Source organism: Fringilla coelebs (assembly GCF_963513975.1).
Source record: "Fringilla coelebs genome assembly, chromosome: 3".
NCBI lineage: Eukaryota > Metazoa > Chordata > Aves > Passeriformes > Fringillidae > Fringilla > Fringilla coelebs.
This window is the reverse complement of record NC_140030.1, coordinates 99,325,800-99,344,526: the sequence shown is the minus strand read 5'-3', so window position 1 is coordinate 99,344,526 and position 18,727 is coordinate 99,325,800. Positions and strand designations below refer to the sequence as shown.

At 37.3% G+C, this 18,727-nt stretch overlaps 1 protein-coding gene across 5 annotated transcripts in view; it reads left to right on the top strand.

The window, feature by feature from the left end:
* The window catches only part of AFTPH (aftiphilin), a 42,386-nt gene that overhangs the window by 16,237 nt on the left and 7,422 nt on the right, over positions 1-18,727 (top strand). The window contains exons 3-8 of one of the 5 annotated variants that reach the window (XR_014616051.1): positions 4,188-4,339; positions 4,856-4,982; positions 5,298-5,354; positions 6,922-7,044; positions 13,486-13,546; positions 15,455-15,471. Coding sequence is in view for 2 of the 5 variants with exons in the window: in XM_084203156.1 (XP_084059282.1) it covers positions 4,188-4,339; positions 4,856-4,982; positions 5,298-5,354; positions 6,922-7,044; positions 13,486-13,546; positions 15,196-15,279 (604 nt within the window). In the remaining 3 variants the exon portion in view is untranslated. Of the gene's footprint in view, positions 1-4,187; positions 4,340-4,855; positions 4,983-5,297; positions 5,355-6,921; positions 7,045-13,485; positions 13,547-15,195; positions 15,472-18,727 lie in introns of all 5 variants that reach the window. The other 4 variants (XR_014616052.1, XM_084203156.1, XM_084203157.1 and 1 more) reach the window with 4 other exon arrangements.

Below are 18,727 nucleotides of genomic sequence, written 5' to 3'. Positions count from 1 at the left end.
CCCCCCAAAATACTCCAAGAACAACAATAAACCTGACCAAACAAAAACGCCAAATACACCCATCCCATGCACACATATGGTGAAGATAGAAGAGTAAATGGCTACTTAGCTCTTCACAGGCAAATATGTTGCTGGAAAATGTGGTTTGGTTGTTAAAAAACCCAGCAAAAGGAGTTTCTCATTTAACCTTTATTTTATTAAAATAGTCATAAAAAGCTGTGCTAGGCATTCTGCAGAACAGTGGGTTCATGATTTAAGTCAAATAAAATCTCAGTGGTTAATAATTTTCTTTTCTTGGCCCCTGAGCTTTGTTCTGTCATTTTTTGAGAGCTTTCATTCAGCTTTTGAGTTCCAACCAGAAGCCAGTCATGTCCATATGGACTTTATTCCTTTCCTACTTTATATGTTTAGCATTTTGGATCTTTCATAGGCTCATTTCCATCTCCTTTAATATATTTTTTTCTTTTATTACTTTTCACATAAGCTTGAATATCTAAACATGCTCAACAATTTAACTATTACACTGGTTTTATTTATTCTTAGATCTTCCAGTTTTGTGTTTGGTAGAGGCAAACAGCCCAGAATTTGTGTTGCTTCCCCTGTGGCCTCTTTTCTTGGCAGCAGGATGAGGGGGGCTGAAGGCATGCTCTGTTTTTGACTCTCCCCTTCTTAAAACACCTCTGGAGGCTGCCAGAGCAGAGATGCTGTGGGATAGAAGACTTTTCCTAAGGGAAAATAAGGGCTTGTGTTAAAAAATGGGGCTGTGCCCTTCAGTGGAAAGGAGAGAGGGTGGAAGGACAAAGTGCCACTCCACTCTTTGAAGGGGAGTTCACCTGGATGAGTTCTTGTGTCTGCTCCACAGCTTATATGGGACCAGAACTGTGGAGAGAAACAAGACTGTTTTCTTTCCACTCTTGCACACAGAGTTCCCCAAAACTTTACCCACAGAAGCATTACAGCAGTTACATGGTGAAAACTGCCATTTGTGTCCACTGTGTCCACTGTTTCTGTAGTGGGGCTCAAGTGTGTTGTTTTTATGGCAAATTTTATTATCTACTCTTTTCAAAACTCTGAAGAAAGGTAGTGACCTGTCTGGGTCACTGTTGGGTTCATGTGGGGGCAGCTGGGGAGGATTTGGTGTGCTGGGTGGTCAGGGAAGAATTGCTGTGTTGAAGGAGTTCGTGGATTTGGTTGCTTTGTGGTGGGGAAGAAAAAACAAATTGTGTAAACCAAGTACTTTGGGGTTTCAGCTCTGAGGAATGGATCTTGACCCGTGTTTAATTGCCACAGAGATAAATTCTAATCCTGTGGTTTGCTTATTTTAAAAAAGTATCTCTGATACTTTGTTTGGTCCTGGTGGTGATTGCCACGTGTCTTAAGTGTCTACTAAAATGCGTTTACAGAAACTATAAGGCTTTAAATTTATTAATAAATAAATTTATCTATTTATCAACTGTTTGGAGAATCATAGCTAATGTTTAATGGCAGCTGTAGCCTTTTCACATCTTCTGTAAGTGCCTTCAAGAATTATTCTTCTTGAATGGCTATGGAGAACAATCATGTATCAAGTACTTCTAGTGACATGAGAAGTGGATAAAAATTATTAGTTTCTGCCTTCTTTTTTTTTTTCCCCAGAAAGACAGACATGACATTACTTTTGGTCATCCACATTATTTTTTTGCAGTCTGATTTATGGAACAATAGATTAAAGTTTATAGGAGGTGGACATTTACACCAGCTTTAAAACCTTGGTGATGCCCTCAATACCTGGAAGCTGTGACCACAGGATTTCATCACAAGTTACAAAAACAAGTTCAGCTGCTTCCATTGCCACTGTGTGGAGATGTGTGTTTGTGCACTCATCTCTTTGTCCATTTGCACATACAGAATTAATTATTCTGGTTTGCTATGGAAACCATTCTTTGTCATATAGAATTAAGGGCTAAGCATTGCTGGGAATTTAGAAAAGATGACAGGAAGTGTAAAGAATGCTATAGTTAAACTGTTCCTGAAATTTTGGCACAATTCTTAAACTCAAATTTGAAATGTGACACTGCCTGAGATTCTGCTTGGTTCTTAGACATGTTCTGTTAATTCTTTCATTACCTAAGCAAGCATATTTTTAGTCACTAGCATGTTCTCAAATGTTGATCCTTTTCAAGAAATGTGATGCCTTGCTGTTTCCATGATCCAATGCCATTCATCTGCCTCTTGCTTTTCCCTGGGGATTTGTACTCTTGCTGTATTACAGAAATGAAATAAGCATCACCTGTTAATGTAAGATAAGGGGAAGTGATATATTGTAGGCAAGTTAAGGTTTAAAATTGAAGCAGAGTATGCTTTAGTGTGTTGAAGCATTAGGCTAGAATCTGGAATACTGTTTAGTTTTACTTCCTAAAAATGTGAGGTAGTGTCTCAGTTCTGGTCAACAAACAGGAAACAGCCTACAAGTATTGCAACTTAGTGTATGGCTCAGAATGAGTGAGCATTGAGAAATGATTGAAAGAAAAATTATTTACTGTAGAACGTGGTTCATTATGGTCAGAATTTACCAGAGAGGTAATGAAGAAGAAAAGAAAACAAAAAAAAGGGGCGGGGTGGGGGGGGTGAGTCAGGTATGCTCTGAATTCAGATCTTTGCACATTTTTACGTTATGGCTTGCAAGTGACTGTACCTGGTGCGTGTCCCTCTCAGGCATTTCTTTCACAGGCAGTAAAACTGAAGAGCTGATGGTCTAAGCCAATTGATTTTCCTTTTTTTTTGCAGTTAGTGGCTGAACAGAAAGAATAGTCTGAACAGACTCGATCCCAGTTCCTGACTCATCATCCCTACTCCAATACAGAATCCAGATATTCTGATAACATGTTTACCTCTGTTATGTTTGCTGATGTACATGGTCAATGAGTTGCTTAGCTGAGATGAGAGGAAAGGCAAATTTGCAGCTAAAAGTTCAAATAAAGAAACATTGCAGATAATTCTTGGAATTGTGAAGGAGGTATTTTGCTGCGTGAAGGTTTGTCCCAGTTGTATCGATTGGCCTAACTAAAATAAGTAACTTCCTCCTAAAGCCTTGCTTTTCTGAACTTTAAATCGTCTCAGTTGTAACAAAAACCCTCTGTTTTGAGACTTATGTATGTAAATTCAACATTGTTGCTGGAATATGCTGCATCTCCACAGGAGGGCTCTGCTGGCACAGCTAAAGCAGTGCACGCCGTGGGATGCTCCTGGAATTTCTGCCTACTCGTTTCTTTTCCATATCTCCAGTAGAAAAGCAGGTGCTGGAGCTGCTGGATGCTGCCCTGTGTGTGTTGCAGCAGAGCACTGAGAAAGTGGTTGTTGAGGAACACCAAACTAGAAAGATGGAAACTCCACTGAATGCAAGGCTTGTGCCTCCTTTCCTTAGCAAGAAAAGAGATTCAGGTGTTTCTGACAAAAATGAGTACATTAAAAAAGGCTTTAATTTAATTTTTACAAGCATACCTTGCAAAAAAATACCATTGCCATTGGTATTTTAATAAATAATAAAAGCTTGATGTTTACCTGTTTTTAATGGGTTGAAAAAAATTCCGTATCATTAGTACGTTTGTTGTCCAAGACCAGTTAACAGAGGTACAAGAAGCTGAAATCCTGTCTATATGGAAATACTAAAGAGAAAAGAGAAATGTAAGGGAAGACCTTGAAAAGAAGAAAGCATACTATGCTTGTCAGAAAAAGAGGGGGGGGTATTTTTTTGTTTTTATGAGGGCAGGAGGTTGTTTGACTTTTGGGTTTTTTTTTGTGTTAGATCCATCTGCCAAGACCCAGTGCATGCTTTGGAATTAAAATGTCTGGAAACCTTTAGTTCCAATACATGCTGTTTATATTGCTGAGACATTATCCTTATATAGCATAAATTTTGTTGTGTACATTTCATTTTCTGCTAATTTCTACCAGAGTGACTTTGGACGCTTCTGTTAGAACTCACTTTGCAGATGGCAAGATCCTTACTGTTTACAGTAAGGATCCTGTGTACAGGGTCCTAGCCTGTATCTGGTGTTTAAAGAGTCTTGTAGTCCTCTGACAGTTAATATTTTGTGGTAAGTGAAATCTCGTGTTAGCTGTAAGTTGTTTTCCATCTTGCTGTAATATTGGACTTACCTTTATAGCAGTTAGCAAAACTTGACATAAATATTTTCTCTTTGGTATAGACAACATTGCTAAGTCGTCTGGAACGAATATTTGAAGTCTGTTTTCCTTCCATTCCTGTTGGTGAAATTGAAGAAGAAATAAGTTCCTTGAATCATTTACTGGAAGCAGGTGAAAAGCAGATAACAACTGAGGAGACCTTAGGAAGTACTGGGTAAGAAACCACAATACAACAAATATAAGATGAACTTGAAATACATATGGCAGTAATTTAAAATGAGGTGTTTGCTTCAAGTATTTTGAGAAGCCATCGAGTGACAATCAGCTATCAGAATTCTTATTTTCAGTGACTCCATACTCCAGGAGTACTTCACTTAGCAACTCAGCAGCCTATCATCTTCTTTTCAATTATGTCTCTGAATTAACCAAATATGTCTTATTAGTTACACTTGCTATAAATTACTGTATTTATTCATGTGATGATGAAGTCTAAGCAGGCTTTGTCCTGTCTGCCGTGGACATCATTTTCCAGTAAGAAGTCTGAAGTAAGAAGTCTGAACTCTAATTGTTCTGAGAACACTGTGCAGTTTTAGTTCCCCTGGGTATTGTGCTTGGGCATAAATTTAATTGGAATGTATAATAAGTCACTTGCATTAAAAAACAGAATAAATATTCAAGGCTGCTAAGCTGTTTTTCTGAATGATAACTTGATTTATGATGGGTTGTGCAGGGAACTGATGGACGTGTGGACAGAGCTGCAGGACATCCACGATGCATACGGACTGAGATACCAGTGGGGTGGCTCCCACAGCAACAAAAAGCTTCTGTGCTCCCTGGGAATTGACACAAGAAATATTGTGAGTCTGCCAGTAAAACTGCCTTTCTACATAAGGAAGCTGCTTTATATGTAGAATCAGGTGGAAGTGTTTTGTGTGAATGCCTTCTCCTAATTGCATAGCTGCACAGAACATGGTTGTTCATGACAGACCACCTGGCAACCCTCTACAAGCCCTATTAATATAAAAAGTTGCATTAGTTTTTAACCATTGTGTTATAATTAACATAGCATTTATTCTGTGATACTAACCTTACTCAAGTTATGTAGCATTGAAAAACATTTCCATTGCTGACATAGAAGAAACTCTTAAGTAAATTCTTTGTTGTTTTATCAGCTCTTTACAGGCAACAAGAAGCAGCCTGTTATAGTACCCATGTATGCAGCAGGACTGGTAAGCTTTTTTTAGTATTATTTTTTTGTTAAGTTCCAGCAACATCATATATTGAAATATATTAAATGACATAAAACACCAAGTATGCTCAAAGATATTTTTGTGAGTACAGTTATGGTTTAGGCATCAGTAGAAGTGCTAGAAAAGAATTATCAAATAAATAATTTTAATTATGTGTGCAAGCAGATGCTTGATTTTAAGTGAAAGAAGTATTCGGTAAAAACAGGGAGAAGATAAGGTTTGTGATTTTAGCTGGTCTGAGCAGAATAAATGTTCTTTTTTTTCTCAAAAAACAGTGCATGCATATGTATACACACAGACAAACACACCTATATGATCATCCACAAATGGAATGGTGAAAAAATCGTTTTCTTTGGTTTATATTAGACCGATTTAATTATGTAGGTTAATTTTATAGAGTGAGTTCTACAGTTTTCTGATGCATCAAGGTCAGCTTGTGTACTTCTTTGGATGTTAACGTGGTATTCTGATACAGGTAGTTAAAACAACTCTGAGATACTGCTTTTTTCTTCCTGTTTGTGAGCAGGACTATGTTTGCAACACATGCAGTTATTTTTTGCAACAGATTGTTGTTGCTGATTGTCTCCTAAATTTTTTATATACTTTTGCACATAATAAGCTGGATAGCAGCAGGAGTAGGAGTAAAGTGGCTTGTTGCTTCTGTTTCCACATTGCTTTCTGTGTTTCTCTGCTGTCCAAAAGAAATTATTGAACTGGTGGGTACATTCAAAGCTCCCTTAATATGGTGTAGAAACATTTGTGGGACAGTTGATCTTGGCAAGTGACTTCCTGAAAATTGTTTAAAATGCTGTAGTTGCAAATCCTGTGCTTTTATTTGGGGGTTTCTCATTGTTCTTGGGTGATTGGCATGTCTCAGTGCAAACTTTGGGCTTTCTGTATATCTTCTCACCCTCAGTTTTTTTCAAGATCAGATTTCAGACATTTTTCTTAGTACTATCTACATTTGAAATATTTGCTTAAAATTAAAAATGTGAGTTTATTTTCTTAATGCTCCTTAATGCATTTATTGCCATCTCAGTAATTATCATTCTTGGTACCATTCTGAAAACTGATAATTTGGTTTGTTTCTTTTGGATTGTTGAAATGGAATTAATGCAGTTGTACTTTTGTGATGGGTCATTTGATATTTCTGGAACAGTCTACACACAGTTGGGAGGAGAAGACATCACCTTATCAAGTAACTGTTTTCTCCAGCTTAAATTACCTTACTGAAAGTTGAAAGCAAGCTCCAGCTCAACACTTGGGTTTTTGTTACTAGCTCTAAAATGTTTCTTAGGCCTGAGGACCCACAATGATTTTCCCCTGCTCCATCTTCTCCTGCCCCTCTCAGCACAGTGAACGTGTCCCAGAGATACATGGTTATTTACCCCCAAGCCCTTAGTTGAGGGTAGTACAACCTAGTAGTGTGTTCTAGTTTTTGGCATCTGCAGTTCTTGAAATGTCTGTAAATGTGTGTGTCTGTGTGTGCAAGTAATTTTTAAAAATCAGATTTATTTATTTATTTGTTTGTTGTTTGTTTGTTCAGGGTATGTTAGAACCTACCAAGGAACCTTTAAAACCAATATCTGCAGCAGAAAAAATTGCTTCAATAGGACAGACACCTCCTGTATCACCAGAGATGAACACATGTGCATCTGATCAGTTCCAGGTAAAAAACAGGGGGAGGAGGATGAGGAGAGGCAAAGAAAGAATGAGGGAAATAATGGGATGCCTTGTCTCTTATGTTTAAAATATCTGGATGTTGTATTCAAAGACACCTACATGTAAAAGGCAGGCGCTGGTTGTGTCAGATTGAAGTCCTGCTCTTGGATCTGCTTTTCATGTGTGACTGGGAGTGCCTGTGATGACACTGTAGCAGCTGGTGGCCACCATTTCAGAGTCCTGATGATCCTTATTGGTACACAGCAGTTTGCTCTCAAAGGCAGTGGGCAGATAGACAGATTTTATATGTAATGTTAGACTCATCTGACCTCTGGCAAAGGTTCTTCATCTTTGCTTATTCTGGAGTTTATTGTTGGAGGTTGTTCTACATGTTGCTTAGCACTCGGTATTCTGAATTGTCCTATTTACATTTATACTGTTCATGTTCATTTCCTTTTGCCCTTTCTTACTTCTTCAGAGTGTAACGAAAAGCAGCCCAGCTGCCTCAAGAGAGATTTTTGGTGTGGTCATTACAAGCATATGTGTTTTGACTTTTTGGTTGTATGAATTCTCTTGGCCCTTTGTGCCAGATTTTACTGAATTATCTGTTACACACAGTTGCTTTGCTGGCTTCTCTATCTTTAAAGTCTGGTACAAAATGAATTCAGAAGAGTTTAGGAGTGAGCTTTTGAATTTCATGAGTTCTTTGTTGCTGTTGTTTTGATGTAAGGATATTAGAAAAGTACTTGAATGCCATGCATGTTGCAATGTGTGTGGTTGTCAACAAGCTAATGGGATATGCAGAGATACTTCATTTTCAGGGTCATTACAGTGATGCTCAGTACATATTCAGAGACTCAGCTGTGTCCCTCCTTAGTGCAGGTCTTGTTTAATCCACCCAACATCTTCAGTTACCCGCTATGCTCATGACTTCTGATTGAAGACATTCCAGAAAGAATTATTCTTGGGCTACACTTAACCTTAACACTAGGTACTTGTGACTGTAGTGATGTTCTTGCAGTCTTTGCTCTGCCACACTGCAGATCTCTGAGTGTGACGTGCTTGTAGCAGAGGAGAATTCTTTTTCATTGTTGAACAGCAGTTTGTCGGTGGGCTCAGAGCTCACATTGTTTTATACAGCAATACACATTTGGTGCTTCCTGTGCTGCTCCTCATATGTAGTGGAACTGAGCAGCTGAAATAGATATGAGAAAAGGTAAAAACAGTGATTACTGCAAACAGTCTGACCTGAAGAAATCTGCTGTGTGGTAAGAAAGTAGGAAAATTTCACAGTCTTTTTGCAGCATCCAAAATACCCTTTTTTACAGAGGAGGAAACATAAATTAAGCCATACACTAAACAGTGTAGAGAGCTGGGAGAGCCTGAATTAACATCTCTGACAAGTGCCATTTTCTCAGTTGCTTGACAGTCATAGCACTGAAAATAAGAACCTCTACTTACCAAAGTCTCTCTTTTTCTGTAATTATGAATTCCTGCTACAGAATTTCCCATTACTTGTTACAGTGTGATAATCTTGACCTCCAGTTCAATAAGGCCATCTCTGTTCAGTAGTTGTGGTCCATTAATACATCTGAGAAGCTTTGTGCTGTCTGTCTGCACTGTTGACATTATGTCAGCTTTTCCAAAAAGACAAACACTAAAATAAGCTTTTGGGGAAGAGATTGATTAGAGATTGTAACCATTCAGAACTCTAGGAGACTGCAGTTAGATGACATTCTGAAAGTTTCAGGGCCTGAACAATCAATTCGCTGCCTCAGAGACCTCCTTTCTTTCTTGGTCTCATCTTCTGTCAATGATTGGTGGCTTCTTTTTGCTTCGGGGAAAATCCAGTTTGACGTCACATTGTGCAAATGGCTCTTTCAGAATATTCCAGATTATATAAGATGATGTGCCCAAACATCTTGTTAGGAGCTATGCTACAAACATTGTTAAGCTATTCAGTAGAAATACAGGCAGTTTTAGTGGACTCTGAAACTTCTTATTCTAAAATTATTCTTAGTCTGAAACTTCTTATTCTAAGTGCAAGTTATTAAGGTGCAGCAATTCAAGTACCTCTTTAGTGTACCTGGTTAATGTGCAATTAGTTAGTTAAATTCTAAATTCCTCCATTTTCAGAATGAAGATTATCCACATTTTCAGAAACTTCAGAATATTGACCTTCTCTTTGGAAGGAGAGGCTCTGGTTGATAGATTCATGTTCTTTGCCCAGGGAAAAGTTCTCCTCTGAGGGCTGGCATTTATGGCACTTGTATACAGATCAGTGTCTGTGCATCTATGTGTATGACTTCCTGCTAAGGGAATAAGATTTTGGAAGACTGATGACGCGAAAGTAATAGTGGAAAGAACATTTGTAGAAACACAGGAATGCCCCCTAAATGTTTTTGTTGTATGCAAGCAGACAAAAGCATGCAGAGATTTAAAATGGAGAACTTTAGAACTAATAGAATGAGGTAAAAAGCAGCAAATGAGCTGCTATGTTTCTTCCTAGTTATGATATAAACTCTGAATGTTTTGCCTTCATTCCCTCCAGTGGGTCTCACTGAGTTAGGCTGGGGAAATAGAGTGGACAAATTTCCATCTGAGCCATTTAAGCTATAGGGACAAGGGTTTTGAAATTGAGTTCTCAAGCAAGTCACTGACTGGATTTTTGCATTAGTTTATTGTATAAAGATGATTTTTGTTGAGTCATTCTCTTTTATATTTGAAGGTAGAATCTAAATTCTTCTTTGATCTGTTGTTTATCTTGACAATTGAGGGGTTTATTTCTCTGTTCCTCTGTGCTCATAACTGTAAGGCAGTAAACAGAATATGAAATAATCCCCTGATTACTGTTGCCTTGATCTAAGCATGGTGTCTCAAAGACTTCACATGGCTGAGGTAAAAGGCTTTGTCAAGGCACATCAGGTGTAAGGAGTGACTGGTGAAATAGGCACCCTTTGATTGTGGGACCCAAGACAGGTGCCTTTCTCTTCTTTTTTTGTACAGCTCTAGTGGGCTTCTAAATTGCAGCAAAGTATTCAGGCAGTGCATGCAAAATATATTCCGGTGTTTGTCTAAAGGGTTGCTGTCTGGACTTAATGAAGACTGCTTTCTTTTGGTTTGATACTTTTTTCTGATTGTTTTAAAGTTTATTTATCTGCTTCTCTTTGGATTTTTTAAAGAAAGTTGTCCAGATATTTCTGCTCTTCTGCTATTGCTTCAAAGCATTTTCTTCTCTCTATTTGGGACTGTGTTTCTTTTGTTGAGTTACTGGCCAAGTTTTACTTAGTAACTTTTATATTGGAAAAATCTGCAGTGATCCAGACCTTTGTAGAAGAAAATTACCAGTGCTTCTTTTCTGCAGGTGCCCATTACAGCACATCTGCTTGTATGTAAGCCACTGAATTAGGGATCAGGTTATAACAGAAATATACATCTTCCACTTGGTGGCTGTTAGGGATTGAACCTTAATTAAACCCCATGGGGTGACAGTCTCTAAAAACACTTTTAATTACATAAGAGACCATCAGGACTTCTAACAATGACAGATGCAAACTACCATATTATTGGCCACCAGCCAAAGGCTCCATCAGGAACTGCTCTCCAGTTATACGTGTGAGAAAGATCCAAGAGTGTGAGAGTGTGTTTAGCTTTGATGACAAAGTAAGAAAGAAAGATTTGCAGGTAAGAGATGCTACAGAACTTGCTGTTCTCTCAGATGTGACAGCTGTGTAAAGGGGTTGTCTGAAAAGAGCAGTTTTCAGAACTGATAAAGTTTTGCCAATGAATACACACAGTGAAATGTATGAATTACTTGCATGTAAAGCTTTTTCTGGAATGTGTATGATGCTTGTTTTTGGGATCCATCTGAATATTGACATTATATTTGTATTACAAGTCCTTTTATTCTTTTTGCCCAGCTTTAAGACAGCAAAAGGCTTCCTTTTTTTTTGTATTTTGTTTAATTTTCCTTGAGTAATTATTGGCACAGACACAAACATTTACATTTTACTCTTTTGGATTATGAGAGCTCTTACATAATACATTCTAAAATTACTGTGTGAAAGCATCTCTCACTTGTATCAAAGTGAAATATGATGCAGTAAAACAGGCAGGCATTTTAATTTCCTCTTTCTTACTTCCTTAACATTCAGAGTAGTACTCTGACAGCTGAGTATACTTTTTCATTTCTGTACTGTGTCCTGTAATCTAAGATGGAGGTCTTGAGGAGTGAAAGCAATGTGCTCCATTTCTCAATATTCTCATAGATTGGGCACTTTTCCTTACAGCATGTTACTAAAAAAATAATTGCAGTAACCTAACAACCTTGCAGTTGTAGAAAGGCTGAACATTATATTCCCATTTGCTGGATATGTTCCCACTGGCTGAGGTTTCAGTGCCTGTGTTCAGGTGTTTCTTAGGGCTGAGGTAATGAGAAACAGAAAACTTTCTGTTTAATTTTGCTTTTTCCTCTGCCTTTTCCTTTCACTTGGTTTGCTACTGTATATAATGGGACTTGCCAGCATCTGTATAGGTGAGGGCTGCTTTACTTACCCTCTCTTTTGCAAAGTAGTTGAAGTCAGCAGGGTGGCCCAATCCCACAGAGCAGACTAATATACTTGGTATATTCTTACTGATTTGGAGTCAGACTCATTTTTTCCCATTTTAGGAAGAATTCATCACTTCCTTTGTCCTTTCCTTGTCAAATCTGAGAGTCAGGCCATCATTAAAGGCAAACACTTGGCAAACCATTGCTACCACTTTTTCCGTGCAGCTCTGCCAGTCATCAGTCCTGACTCAGGCCTTTGACACAAAATCTACTGGGTGTTTTCCTCAGTAAAAGTTGGTAGGAAGCCACTTTACTTCAATTTGAGTTCATTTTGCTCAGGGCAGAAACCTAGTAAATTGTTATATACAGTACCTTTTCTTTTCCTACAAACTCCTTTTAATGTTAATCTATTTTACATGTGACAAAGTTTAAACAATCTACTGATAATAGTGATCATTACTTTATCAGGTGGAGCTTCCACACTGCTGACATTATAGCTACATGCAAATCATTTCAATGCAAGTAATACCATTCCCAAAGCAAAGTAAAAAGTGGAGAATCAGTTTATTAACCTCCATGGAGAGAATTCTGTTCAAGCTGTGCTCAGTACTGAAAGTATTTTTAAGACATTAGATAGTAAATGTCTTGCTTAGAAAAATCTTTCCTATAAGTAAATAGAGAAATCTCCAGCTCCCTTTGTTTTGCTTCCTGCAAACATCTAGCACTGAGGAAATGCCTTTTACAGTGAGCTTAATTGTGCTACAAAGCTACCTCGGGTTGCTACAGTCTCGATTAGTGAATCTGCATTTTTCTTCCGTGTCAGATGGTTGGAAGTTTTAAAATTAAAAATGAAGGCTGATTTTCTACAAAAGCAAAGAGAAGGTATGGCTCAGCCACTGGAAGCTTAACAAGAACTGATGTGTTTTAAAGAATCATGCTGAGAACATCCATTGTTTTTCTTCCATACTGTGATTGTTTCTTTAGGAGCTGAGGGCACATCCTTTCCCAGTGCCTCACAACAGTTGACTTCCCTGGGGAGAGAGCAGAGTGTAATGCACAGAAGTAGAAAGGTTCAGCTTCTTTCAGACATTTCTGCTACTGTCCATCAGTTTGTGTCCTGAGAGTACAGGAAGACAGTGCTTGCAAGTCACACTGCCCCTGAACACACCTTCCCTGTAGAGCACGGTCCCTGCTGCTTGCTTGTGTCCAGAAGGCTTAATAAGAGGAGATCAAAAAGCAAGGATGGGCTCCCAGAAGGAGTCAGTGTTTCCATACTCCTCTTGTTCAAGCATTGCTGTCAATGGTTTGTTTATAGATCAGGATGAATTAACTGCGAAAGGATAATAACTTGCAGGACTTTTATTTTTAAGGGGGGTGGAGTGGATGTTGATAGTGTGTCCCTCATATGTGGGGATTGTGTTTCTTAAGAGCAAAACAAACAAAAAGAATGACTGGTTGTTGGATGATAAATAATATAAATGATCAAGACAAAGAATGGATGCACAGACAGCTTTCACTGTTCTGAATTTGCCCTGTAATTGTGTATACATAACTATTTATGCTAAGCGCCTCATCTTCCACGAAAGTAATAGTTTAATTTTCAATGATGCCTTAAGGTTTGTTATTCAATTCATGTTTTAGTTAATTTGCAAATCCTGTTTGAGTTAGAAGTTACCTGATCTGTGCTGATCAGAATTTAATGGAGTTCCTGTGGTAAAACAAATCTGATTTGAATCTCTAGTGCATATTATGAAAAGACACACCTCCCAAAAGTTTGGGCTTGATCATTTAGTTGTCTGTTTTAGTGTTTAGACGCTAAAGAATCTGTTGTTTGAACTGCTTTGCATTGTTGTAACCTGAACTGACTATAAAATCTGATTTCTGACTTTTCAACTCTAGGAATCTCTACCACCTGTCCAGTTTGACTGGAGTAGCAGTGGCCTTACTAACCCTTTAGATGGTACGTCTCTCCGTAGAGCCTCTAGCACCAGAGCTAGAGATAAGAAAGCTACAAAGTTCAGACAAACATCTATCTGCTGATTATTTTTTTAAGATATACACACACACATATATTAAAAAATATATAATACTTATTTCTTACTCCTAACTTTGGAAATTCAGGCTTTCTTTCTGATTAACAGTTCCCCTATGTGAAGTATTACATAGTTTGAAAAATACGAAGTTGAGTATTATTTTAGATTCCTGCCATATGCTAGTGACACAGTGGCAATATTAACACTTCATTATGTATAACTACACATTATAATGAAACTCGGAACAAATGAGCATTTTAGGTTGATGAGTTTTACTTCCTAAAAGTATTTTTCACCAGTCAGCTATCTCTTTAGACATCCTCTGAATGACAAACTTCTGTAAAGTGGCTACTTCAAAGCACAATATTTTAACCACAAACTGTTTGCAAAATAGATACTTCCTGAGCTGAACGTTTTCAGATTTAAAGATAATTTTATATTTCAAAAATGTGATTTCATTCATTATCACTTTTGCTTACACTAAAGAGCTAGTTATAGCTAATATATTAAAGAGGTAGCTACAAACTTATTTGTATCTGTAAATGTATATAGTTATCACCTAAAAGATCCTTCACCTATGTCTATTTTAATAGCAAAGTGAGTTGTGCCACTGCCTCCAGTGTCAGAAATGTAAGTGCATGCAAAGGAAATAAAACAAGTTCTGGAAACTTCAGTCTGTTTGATTGACAGACTAGAAACCTATTAAGAAACTCCTTTACAAGGAGCCTTCTGACAGCAACTGATTGATGACACAAAAGTTCAAAGGCAGGCTCAGATAAAGTGCATCTCTTACTGCACTGGTGTTGCCACACTGTGTTGTTGCAGAATGTGTGGGGTGTAAGAGTTTGGATAGCAATATCATGGTGCTGAAGGAAAGCCTGGATGGACCCTTTTGCTGTTGTCTGGTGTCTTACTACTTCAGTCAATCATCATGCTTTCTTTTTAACAAACAACTTTAAAATGTATCTTGGTTTGATTTCTGTTTTAGTACTAAAGGGGAACAGTATAATTTGTCAGTGAGGACCTGGACATAAGAGTGGCCTTTGTTACCCAGTGGTCACACTGCTTTAAGATAATGATAATTAATAGCTTAAAGCTGTTAAATAAAATTTTGAATTTTTTTTTCTTTTTTGTTCTTTGCTGTTTGAGGATCTGCTAAGTTTTCCTGATGAAAGAATGGCTTTCAATTTCAGTGAGGGGAGGAAAAAGCCCATTATATTTTAACTGTCAATTGACCTATATATTGTTTCCCTTTAACTGGTCACATCTCTCTCTCTCTGGGTCGTGCTGGTTCTCTTTCATTTTTAGATTGAAATAAATATTTCTATTTTAAAGTTACTAGTGTTGATTTCCTTGCTGCATTGTACATGAGGAAATATGCATTAAGTTGTTAACATTTTAGAAGGTACAAACTAATACTGTAAGCATTGTTTTCATGTCGATTTTTAAATTGCGTACTGAGTACTAATTATAACTTGCATGTTCAAGTGTGTGTCTTACCCCTTTTTACACATAAACCCCTCCCTTGGCTTACCTTCTATATGGCTGCCTACCAACACGGTCACTGAATTTCAAGCTAGTGGAGGTTCCACTCTTCTGAACCTTGATTTCTTTGGGCCCGTGGATGACAGTAGCTCTAGCAGCACCACCACAATCCCAGGTCAGCAGAGTGTTCAAACCACAACTGTAAGAATATAACGACTTACTAAAAGCATGAGCACATCACTTGACTTTCCTACAAACAAGGAGAAGTTTTACATTGCATTTCTCTAAAATGTCTCTCTACTGCATTTTTCCTTTAATCTGTGTTCTGTTTTCTGATGTTTTGTATCGAGTACGAAGTATTTAAAAGGTACTGTCAGCTCTGTATTTGTCACCTGCTGAAGGAATGAATGGCTTTTATGCTCTTGCAAATAAGATGTTAAAACACTTGTTTCAAATGAGAAATTCCAGAAGTTAACTCTTCTAAGCAATTAAGGAAATTTGAAAAATGATGTAGATGTGGCAATTCCTAAAAGATGAGGCTTGCTCTCTTCTCGGAGTGCCTCCAGGATTATGATGATGTTTAGAAGCCATGTGTGAATATAAATTTATCAGCCTTGATACATGACAGCTCACAGGAGGTCATGGACTACTGCTAATAATACAGTGAAAAAGGTGTTTTAACAGCTTTTATAATAGAAAAGAAGGATAGTTGCATGTTTGTGAGATATTAGAAGTTCATGAATGTTAATTTTGAAACCAAAGCATTTTATCTGCAACTTACTCCCTTAAAAAGGAGATGAAAACCCACTCTCTCATTGAATAATGTGTGAAAGTAATTAAATTCATTTTTCACATGGTTTTTACATGCTCTGAGTATTTTGCACGAGCTTGTGAAAACCTACACTTTGAATAAATTCCTGCAGGAATTTCAAGGAACACTTTGGGGATTTGTTCCAGTGCATAGGTCAAATTGATAATGCAAGTACTCCTTCAATACAATGCCTGAAGCCACGATAAGCAATTTCTTCACAGTAAAGATATTTTTCCTCTTAGTGATTTTAATTTTTCATAAGATGTTTGGGGTCCTCCCATATTTCAAATACATGATTATAATTATTATGGTATTTTTTCTTTTTAGAAACACACTTTTTTAGTTTTAAAGTCTAATCACTGAAAGCAATTTTATGGCATGGCAATCTAAATGACTTTTTATTCCACCCTTGAGAAATACCATTATCAGATGAAAGAGGGCAGATTTGTCATGGAAGTGACAGCTAGCAAAGTCAAGGTGCTCGAGTCCTACAGATTCTTTGTTAAGTGTGTGCCAAGTCCACTGACACAAGTCACCAGTGCCCATTACACCTATTACTGCTTGTGTAGTTGGGTACATGCATTATTGCTTGTGCAGAAGGAGTGCACACTGGAAGGTGTTACTGGAGGAATACTCTGTTAAGTCTTTTATTGCATTTTATTTTTTATGTTGTTGTTCCATCAAGTTACAGGTATCACCTTCTATGGTATGCCCTATAGTACTTTTTTTTTGTTTCCCTTCATTTCTTTTGGTTTGGCTTTGGGTTTTTTTCGTTACTGACTTGTTTCTGGGAAAGTCATTTGTTTCATGGCTTGCAGCTCGTGTGTTTGTGTGTGTGTTTAGGAGCTTTGTGTGGGGTTTGGTTGGCTAACTTTCCTTCAATATCTCATTAAGGTTTTGCAGTGGTTTCCTTAAATATTTTCTCATCATCTGAATAAAATGGAGAATATGCAACTCTTAAAAAAAATACATAAAATAATTGAAAGACAAATTGCTAGATTTTTTTTTTTTTTGCTTTAAGAAGATAGTTTTATCAGTAGAAGTTTATTCTTTCTTTGGAGACTTAGTTTTACTTGCTATAGATTGACATGGAATTCTTCTCAGTCTGATTTCATCAGTACTCAAAATAACTTTTTAATAAAATTTTTCATTCCACATTATGAATACGGAGTTACTAATTTCTAGTATTTTCCCACAGATTTAGTGTATTGTTTTATTTTTCATGTTAATAGTTTAACATAAATACAGCTGAGTAAGAGGTGCCTAAAGAACAGTAAATTGAGCAGTGACATCCCAAGACAGGCCTGTAAATGGGAATATCTAAATGATGTAACTTACAAGGTTGCATTTAATGTTTGTTGCAGAGTTGCATGTCAAAGGGCTTCTTCCTTCAATTAGCTTTCCAATTTGTACCTTAATGGGATTTCGCAGGCTTCTGCAAGTCAAAGTGTATTTCTTCAAGGCTTCCTCTCCCTGATTGAAAGTGGATATTTTATGGAATATTCAGGCTTTTTCCTATTTCTAAGTTCTGTAAACATCTGACATTTCTAAAAGTCTTGGTATACCGGTCTCAGGACAGTACATATTTTGATATTGTGCATGAAACTGGATCAAATCAACAGTGAAAATCCAGACTTAAAAAAACATGTATGTTAAAGGGACAGCTGATCAATTTTTAATCAACTCATACTATGTGGAACAAATCTTCCACCTCCTGCAACTTAACCAGATTATTTTCTTAATTTCACATCGTGGTCAGCTAAGTAGCCTCACAATAAAAGAAGGATTAACTTTTCCCAAAAGGATAAATGGTCAAGAGACTTCTTGTAGACAGCTCATGCAAAGCAGGTTTGAGGATGATTAACATCATCTGTTAGCACACATAGTGCTACAGTTACTGGTAGTAAAGGCAGGGCAATAGGCACTGGCATTTGTTTTTAGTAATCTTCTGGTATTTCAAGAATACTTCTAAAAGCATCTTGATCCTGAGAAGTAAACTGGATGAATCATCAGCAAACACTAATAAATGCTGGTTTTGTATCAGGGAGCTGCACAGGACCACCAGGTCCCAGTATTTGCAGTGTTTGTTCTGCAGTGGGATGAAATGCTTTTGCGTTGTCCGCACCAAGAGGCACAAGTGTGACACCTGTTTAGCACAGAGGTGTCTGTGAATAAACACAGGGCTTATGAACAACAATTCTGTGCTGTCTTGGAAAAACACCTTGTGAATGGCACATATGCACGCTTCATGAGACCTCTGAAGCATGAAATATCTGAAACTGTAACTAGGGAAGTATCAGCAATTTCAAATGCAACAAAACTTGCTGTAACAGTCTTTCCTCTTGATTTATTTTGGTAATTCTGATTCCTATAAGTTTTTTTTAAGAAATAGTATGTAATATTTAAAAAATCCTAGAGCTACTTCCTACTGAGATGTGATACTTGATACTAAACATATCATACATATATATATTTTGCATACAAGTTTCCATTGTTTGCAGTGTTTTCAGAATGACCTCTGCTGCTAAAATTTGAAATCCATTTGCAGCAAAAGTGATGTCAAAATTCAGCATCTGACCTCAGATACCTGAAGCTAGAAATCCGGGGCTGAAATGCGTTAAAAATACTTGAAAGCTAAAAAGGAAGCACAGACTAAAAGTTTTGGTGGTGCTGTGCATATTAGTATGTAACTTTTTTTTAATGCCATTCCACTTCAACGTTTCATAAAAGCACCAGATACTAAATGCACTCTATTGCATGCCAGTGTTGTTTGTAATCTCTAGGTGAAGAGTCGGTCCCTGTTAACATGCAG